Source organism: Vipera berus (genome assembly GCF_964194415.1).
Source record: "Vipera berus genome assembly, chromosome: Z".
NCBI lineage: Eukaryota > Metazoa > Chordata > Lepidosauria > Squamata > Viperidae > Vipera > Vipera berus.
Window position 1 is genome coordinate 122,119,796 of NC_138205.1, and position 8,923 is coordinate 122,128,718.

The 8,923-nt window shown below is 37.2% G+C and overlaps 1 protein-coding gene across 4 annotated transcripts in view; it reads left to right on the forward strand.

Moving 5' to 3' along the window:
- The window catches only part of LMBR1 (limb development membrane protein 1), a 64,555-nt gene extending 55,834 nt beyond the window's left edge, over positions 1–8,721 (forward strand). For 3 of the 4 annotated variants that reach the window (XM_081344076.1, XM_081344077.1, XM_081344078.1), the window contains 2 exons: positions 4,141–4,302; positions 5,698–8,721. In XM_081344076.1, the coding sequence (XP_081200202.1) occupies positions 4,141–4,302; positions 5,698–5,783 (248 nt within the window). In that variant the 3' untranslated portion in view covers positions 5,784–8,721. Of the gene's footprint in view, positions 1–4,140; positions 4,303–5,697 lie in introns of those variants that run through there. The other variant, XR_014028517.1, reaches the window with a different exon arrangement.
- Positions 8,722–8,923: the final 202 nt, after the last annotated feature.

Below are 8,923 nucleotides of genomic sequence, written 5' to 3' on the forward strand. Positions count from 1 at the left end.
AATTGGGAAAGGAGTCCAGCAAGGCTGTATACTGTCGCCCTGCCTATTTAACTTATATGCAGAGCACATCATGAGAAAGGCAGGGCTAGATGAATCAAAAGTTGGAATTAAAATTGCCGGAAGAAATATCAATAACCTAAGATATGCAGATGATACCACTCAAATGGCAGAAAGTGAAGAAGAACTAAAGAGCCTCTTGTTGCGGGTGAAGAAGGAGAGTGCAAAAGTTGGGTTGAAACTTAACATTAAGAAAAACAAGATCATGGCATCCGGCCCTCTCAATTCCTGGCAAATAGATGGGGAAGAAATGGAGATAGTGACAGATTTTATTTTCCTGGGCTCCAAGATCACCGCAGATGGGGACTGCAGCCAAGAAATTAAAAGACACTTGCTCCTGGGGAGGAAAGCCATGGCAAATCTAGACAGCACACTAAAAAGCAGAGACATCACCCTGTCAACAAAAGTGCGTATAGTCAAGGCTATGGTCTTCCCAGTTGCAATGTATGGCAGTGAAAGTTGGACCATAAGAAAGGCTGAGCACCAAAGAATTGAGGCCTTTGAACTCTGGTGCTGGAGAAGACTCCTGCGAGTCCCTTGGACTGCAAGGCGATCAAACCGGTCAGTCCTAGAGGAGATCAATCCTGACTGCTCTTTAGAAGGCCAGATCCTGAAGCTAAAACTCAAATACTTTGGCCACCTAATGAGAAGGAAGGACTCACTGGAGAAGAGCCTAATGCTGGGAAAGATTGAGGGCAAGAGAAGAAGGGGACGACAGAGAATGAGGTGGCTGGATGGAGTCACTGAAGCAGTAGGCGTGAGCTTAAATGGACTCCAGAAGATGGTAGAGGACAGGAAGGCCTGGAGGAACGTTGTCCATAGGGTCATGATGGGTCGGACACGACTTCGTAGCTAACAACAACAAATCTTGGTGCTCAATCTCTTCCTTGATGAGGTACTAAAAGCTTAACCTGTGAGCCCCTTTGAAAGTTTGTTTGTCGGACGTGTCCTTCAGCAAAAAAGACTTCATAAGTCTGTTCCCATCCCACTGAGGGCTGCTTTGGTAAGTGGTGGCTAAAGATGTTGTTCATATATTGTAGGAAAAGAAACATTAGATGTACTATGAAATGAGGGTCTGAAGATTTTTGTTGTTTTTTAACAGAGGGTCGTCTCTGTAGTGCCTGTCTTTCATATCTGCTATCATTTCTCATTCACTACACTGGCTGAAAGGCTGCTCTCTTGTGCCACCTAGGGACCGCAAAAGAAAATTCTTGGTCTTGCCTGCCAGAGGAATGGATACATAGAGCTATCTGATCTGTCAGCAAAGAGCTTCCTTTTTTTTTTTTTGGAGCTGACTGACAATTCGTTTATAAATCTAGATACAGATTCAGCACTTCTATTCTTGACCCAGGTCAAGTGGAAAAGGCTGGTGTAGTTGAATCTGTATTGTAAATCCGTCTCACTTGGTGGCTTTTGTATAGAGACTAAAATGCTTAGACGGTCTTGTGTGCAGAATGCCACAGAACTATGCAACATTCCTAAAACTTGTCTCTAAAGTTAAAAGAGCTATTGCATTACACTGTCCCAATTTCCCAACTTGGACAGCCTATCCAGAAAGCTGTAGTGATCAAAATGATTGAAAACCGCGTAGAGGTCTAGCAGAATTAATGGGATCCTTATGGTCAAAGGAATCAAAGCTAGTTTGGCAACCAAAATATCGAAACGTGTCCTGAAATCACTTTTAGTGATGCAGTGACTGGTTCTGCGTTATCAGTTAGAGCAGAGGTGACAAACTGCCAGCCCACGGGCCGGTTGCATCAGACGGATGCCATGCCCACCCCAGTTCCACCAATGCAAAAAAAGTCGCCATATGTCACGACACGTCACGTGATATGGCGAATTTGACAGCCGTGAGTTAGAGGTTTCAAACTTCTTCATCTCCTTGAAGTTGCTAAGCAGAGCCTGCTGAAAAGCACTTTCTCTTAGCCCATATCATCTCTTCACTCTGATTAACAATAGTTCTAATTCTTGAGCTACAGGGATCTCTTCTACACATTATGTGTCATCAGGTTAAATTATAAATTTGGTTAGTGGAACATTTGCTTGGGATAGATAAACTGATGTGTAGTCAGTTTCTGAACTTCACAGAATGTTTTTGGTGCTTGATAAGCTAATTAATCTGAGCTTACAATCTGAGCTTCTTTATTTTGTTTGGCCTTTTAAGCATTATGAATGAAGAGAACTTTATCACTTCTCTTCACCTGTCACTTTCCATCATTCCATGGATGGAATGTTGGTTAAATGCCATCCTTTCAGAAGTTGTCTTTAAATTGTTGAAAGTTTTTCTAGAATTTTTCCTAGTTGGAAAATGCAAACGTAAGCAAATATTTCCCAGATAACTCTATTTTAATAACTGCAAAATGTTGGCATGTTCAGTGGGAATTCTATTCAGTGGGATCACATTAAGTTGTCTTAGGCATGGTTATTTCCAGTAACTCTTTTAATGAGCACAACTCTCATCCAATTTAATGGTACAAAACATTCATTTCTTTCTTTCTTTCTTTCTTTCTTTCTTTCTTTCTTTCTTTCTTTCTTTCTTTCTTTCTTTCTTTCTTTCTTTCTTTCTTTCTTTCTTTCTTCTTTCTTTCTTTGTTATTTATTTGTTTGTTTGTTTGTTTGTTTGATGGATGCTAGGTGCATTTGTTGCTTTACCCAAGACGAAATATCCACTTTTTTTTGAGTCTGTAAATGTTTGTTTGCTGTACAGTTATAAAGGGGAGTAAACCAGGAATGACAAATAGCTAAAGGAGAGTTAACGAAGTACATAGACACATCAAATAAAACTAATAACCATTACAGAGTACAATGGGTCATGTGAGGCTTTGCAGAACAGTCAGTATGTATCAAAACAGCTGGTTTGGTCTAGTGCAGGGGTAGGCAACCTCGGCTCTTTTATGACTCATGGACTTCAACTCCCAGAATTCCTGAGCCAGCCATGCTGAGGGGAAAGGGAGAGGTTTCCAAGCTGAGCCATGGTGGCTCAGGAATTCTGGGAGTTGAAGTCCATGAGTCATAAAAGAGCCGAGGTTGCCTACCCCTGGTCTAGTGGTTAAAGCACAAAACTAGAAACTTTGTGAGATCTAGTCCCACCTTAAGCATGAAAGTTGGCTGGGTGACTTTGGACCAGTCATTTTCTCTTAGATCAACTTACCTCAGAGGGTTGTTGTTGTGAAGAAAATAGGAAGGAGTCTTGGGCATGTTTGCCACATTGAATTATGACCAGTAACGCTGGTTAGATGAAAAGAAATTGAACAGATTCATAAACAGAAGCTTTAGTCTCAAAATAGTTTATTTCAGGATGGTAAAAGGAGCGTTGAGCTGTTCTTAGGATGGATAAGGTAAATGGGAAAGAAAATTTCCCTTTTATCAAACTACTTTTCATTTATTTGAATGCAGAATTAATTTTTGCAAACATTGTATCAAAGACCTGAAAAGATGATACAGCGTTTTCATCTTTAATAGTTTTGGAAGAGAATTTGTTATGCAGATTATCAATATTTTCCTTTATGATCTTGCTTGGCATGGAGGATTATATCATTCAATTTTATCAAATAAATACACTCATTGCTGTGATATTGGTTTTTTCCAATATAGTAGACAATATCTTTGAAGTGTAATTCAAAATAGTGATGAACAGGAAAAATTAGAGAGTATAAATATCTGAGTTTTAAAATTGTTTTATCAAATTTTATGTGAAAAGATATATTTATTTATTTATTTATTTATGGGATTTATATCCCACCCTATCTCCCGAAGGACTCAGGGCGGCTAATAACAAAACATATAATAAGTACAGAAATTAAGATAAAAATAAAATTAAAATCATCTGTGCAATAAATAAAATTAAAAACTAAAAATAAATTTAAAATTCTAAATATAATTAATTAAAATGCCTGTCAGTCCAGGTCAGCCTGGTGGAAAAGGAGTGTTTTGAGGCCGCGGCGAAAGGATTGGAGATTTTGGGCCATCCGAAGCTCAGGGGGGAGCTGATTCCATATACATATGCTATGTATTAGATTGTTTAAAAATTCCTAAATATCTGTACAAACTTTATTAATGTATTCTCCCCTCACCCTTTATTAGGCATCACCAGGTTTGATCTCCTTGGGGACTTTGGAAGGTTTAATTGGTTAGGAAACTTCTACATAGTGTTGAGCTACAATCTTCTTTTTGCTGTCATGACAACGCTGTGCCTGGTGAGAAAGTTCACCTCTGCAGTTAGGGAAGAACTCCTCAAAGCATTAGGTAACCCACTTTCTCTTCCTTTTATGACAGTATTTTTTTAACATTTATACACTTGATATTGTGCTAGAGATTGCTGATGTGAATGATTCATTATTAATTGCTTTTCTGTACCCTGTATAAAGCTTGATTTCAGAACTGCTATTTGCTGTTCTGCCTACTTGATAGGGAAATTCATGGCATACGTGCCACTTGCCAAGTGCCTGAATTTTGACCCGGTGACCCTAGGGATGCTGCAACGGTCATAAACGTGAAAAATGGTCATGTCACTTTTTTCAGTGCTGTTCTAAATTTGAATGGTCACTAAACAAATGGTTGTAAGTCGAAAACTACTTGTACTCATTTTTATATTCAATCTGCTGTATTCACTACCCTCTTCATTCTTCATCTGTCGCTTCTTTTTCCACCCTGTACCTCATTCCCATTGAATTCTGATTGAAGTTGCCTTCATATGCAAGTCTCACTTCCATATACATTTATTAGTAAGTTACTAATATTTAACAGGGTTTAATCATCCTTGCCCCTTTAAAATTCTATTTTTTAAATTCTATTTTTTTACATTCTTACATGCTGTTTTATATTTTAACATTTTATTGTACACCAACCAGAGTCCCTGTCTGAGGGGAGATTCCCACCCGTGCATTCAGTCCACCTAATAAAACAATCCCTTTCCAATCCCAGTTGCATTCATTTAGACCAGGGGTGTCAAACTGCCGTCCCGCGGACTGGATGTGTCCCGCAGAAGCCGCACCCACCCCATTGCCGGCAATGGCAAAACCGTCCCGATACGTTGCGCAACGTCATGTGACGTCGCAAGTTTGACATGTTTGATTTAGACAGTTGCAGTTTATCCCAAAACACATTTCTGGTTCTTCTACCAATACTACTCACCCTCATCCAATCACCCACCTCGATTGCACTTTTACAGCAATCTAGATAATCCCATTTCATACTTTGAGATACATTTTAGCTCTCTCATTTATATTTAAAAGAAAAACAGAGTTGGAAGGGACCTTGGAGGTCTTCTAGTCCATCCCCCTTCTTCAAGCAGGAAACCCTATACATCAGATGTCTCCAACCTTTTGGGCACCAGGGACTGGTTCCGTGGAGAGAGGTTTTCCCACCTATCGGAGGGGGCGTGACTTTGTGTGCTGCCTGCATCCCGCGGATGGGGCTTTGCTTGTTTGTGCGGCCCGGTTGTTGGCATGCCGCAGCCCAGTACCAGTCCACGGACCGGGAGTTAGGGACCCCTGTTATACATCTTGCACTTCTTTCCCTTCACATATTTTAAATTCAACTTAATTCTGATAATTCATCTTACACTTCCTTCCTTATTAACTCTTCACAGAAGATCAGAAGAACGAAACAAACTTTACTGTGTTTTTTTCTGTTTTGCAGGTTTAGATAAACTGCATCTCTCGCACAATGCAAGAGACTCTGAGACAACAAAACCTTCTGCAAATGGACATCAAAAAACACTGTGAATCAGTTGGTGGAAATGAGCCTTATAGCTTCCTGACATTCCTCTCACTGCACTATACTTGTTTTTAGTGCTCTTCTGGTTTATACCTTGGTTCCAGGTTGATGCAGAATAAATCTGGTGGCATTGGATTGTACTCTTCTTCCCTGGATCGATCCACTTTTTCTGTCAACTGGAGACGTCTCTTGAACATTCCTCTTTGAACAGGCCTTCATACTGATCTCTGAATCCAAGGATAAAAATCTTCTGCATGTAAATACATTGTTGAAGATGAACTTAGGAGATGAAGTTACTATCTGGAAATGGCAAACCTCTACTCAAGAGGCTGATTTTTTTTCTCCAGTAAGATGCATTCTGAAAACTTGTGAGAGCACAATAAGGCTCAGGATCAATACATTAATCTTCCCATCAAATCAGTTTGCACTATGATTGTATCTAAGATAATAGTACTTAGTTCTAAAGGGTAAACTGTCCTATTTTTTTGCTAGGGATAATTTCCTTTGCAAACCCTGATTATGCAATGACATAATCTCACAACTGCAGTGCTAAATCTGAGCCTGGGAAACTAATTGTAGATTTCTGATCATTGTATGTATAATCATACCTAAAAACATGATTGTCATACTTGGCTAAACAATGTGAGCAAAAATGTGTATAAAATATACATTATGTATAAACTCCGAGAAGAAAACAATTGCACCCAATTTTCACAAAGTTGTCTTTAAATGATGCCCATTCCTGTGACTGATAAGTGTATTTTATTTCGCTGAACAAGGTATTTTTTTCATTAATTCTTTTAGTTGTTCATATGTGTACATATGTCTACTTTTTATGAACACAGAATTGAGCTAGCATTTACTTAGTTTATAATATGAAAACTTAAGATTCTTGTTCAGGGTTCTAGATATGGTATAGTTGAGACAGCATGTACTTGGATGTTGCTACACTGTTGAAGTTTACAAAATCCTGTGAAGTTGTAAAAAGGCAGAAGGAAGTTAAGCTGCATTTGTTTAGTAATGTACTGTGAGTAGAGGCAGGTAGATGGTAAACACCGTTACGATGACATGTTCCAATGGAGTGATCCTACTCCCTGTATAATCATTTGATCAAGGTTAGTTTATTGGGACTTTGTAACTTCAAGTATTTCTCTTTGTGGAAAATCTGTTGCTGTTAATCTGTTACTGTTAATCTCTACAAATATCTGTAAATCCAAAGTCTCAAAATAGTCTCAACACATTACACAGTGTCCAGATATTTAATTCAGGTGTTTTGGATTATGATGTTGCTAATTTCATAGGATTCATAAACATGTTTTATATTGAGTATGGAGTTCTTGGACATCAAAAACTTGTTTCTTAACTTTTGTACTGTTTCTTCTATTAATGAATTTTGCATTATTTGGAATGTAAGAATTGTAGCAAATATATAATAAGGAATTTTTCTAGCATAACCAATAATAGTGTGAAATAACATACTCAAAAAGGAGATTCTAAGAATTTGCAATGAAGTGCAATGGATTATGCACTACAGTGAATGCTATAGCAAAATTAGCTCACTGAAATGATTTCAAATATTGAAGTATCACAAGTTGAAATGGTAATAATGTTTAGGTCAGTTTAGCTTCCTTTCATGATAATTTAATTCAAATATATTGTTAAATATGAGCTACTTTGATAAATTAATATTTTATTTAAGTAAGCTGAATTCTTGGAAATCCTGGTTTAGGGCTACAGTCATGAAAAATACACTAAATTTAGTCATGGATGTGATTTAGGATTTTGTTTCCTTGTGAATTTATGTCATAGATGAGGAACAGTCTGAATTTTTAATTTTCAGCAAGTTCTAAACCAATTTTTAACAACACATAAACAACCATCATAATTCTCAAGGGAAGAAGCATCTCCTACATGGATACTTATTAAAGGCTTAATCCATTGCAACTCCTTTGAATACAAATCCCCATTAAAATAAGGGCATATGTTGGAAAGTAAATACTTCTTTAGTTATTTTGGATTAGTTTATATTAATGATACTTAAGTTGAGATTCCCCTTTTAAAAAAATATTTTACTATTGAAAATTTAAACTACTTGCATGTTTTGTAATCAGTTCAATTTTTCATCCCGTGTATTGACATGCATTTGAATATTCTGTCTCTGCCTTAGAAACATTTCACATCTTAAGCTGGTCCTAGTGCAAGCATCACACCTGTTTTGTAGGATAGAAAGATTGCATAGAATCTCATTTTTAAAACGCTGCTCATCTTTTATCCTCATACACAGATTTATGATAATGTTGTGTTGAAAATGGATGTTAGATAAGTTGCGTCAGAAAGATACATATCTTTGAGCTCCTCTATTTCTTGGCTTTGTCTCTGTGAAATGACCTGTTGTAGACTACTTTGAAAATGATGTTTTTACTTGCCACTATGTTTTAAAAAAAATCACTCAGAAATATTTTATAAAGTCATAAAAGACATATTTTGGTTCATAATTCATTGGATATAGACAATGCATTCCTAGCTGTTTGATTCTTAGAGTTAATACTGTACTTCTTGAGGTATAAAAAAGCTTATCTTCAGGTATCAACCTTTGCCTCATTTATTATGAGGCTTAAGCACAAATATGCTTTCCTTAAATGTACTAGGTATCTATCAAAGCAGACCAAAAATGTGCAGAGCAAGTGTTTCAAGTAGGCTTTTGTTTGCCTTTCTCCATGATAGATTGATAATACAGTGTGGACATATTATGACAGATCTGTTGTTACGACTTGAGCACATCTTTGCTATTCACCTTTTAAAGCTAAACTTAAGTGGACATAGGTTAATTCAGAAGTACAGATTACTAGGACGTTTGGTTAGCTGAATGTAATGTGACCCTCACCCTTTTTTATTCACACTTATACACATTTGCCTGTTTAGTGATGATTAAAGTATTTGACAAGACTTTCGTCTATGACTTGATTCTAAGGAGTTTTATTGAAATTTTATAATTGCATACGGTGATATAAAGCTTGGAGTATGCATCACATTTGCTTACTTAACAAAGCGTGTTGCTTCCATATCCCAATTCAGAGATATTTTACATCAAAACAGTATTTTTCTTTGCTGATCCGCAATACTTGATAATATTCTTGAAAAAATCTTG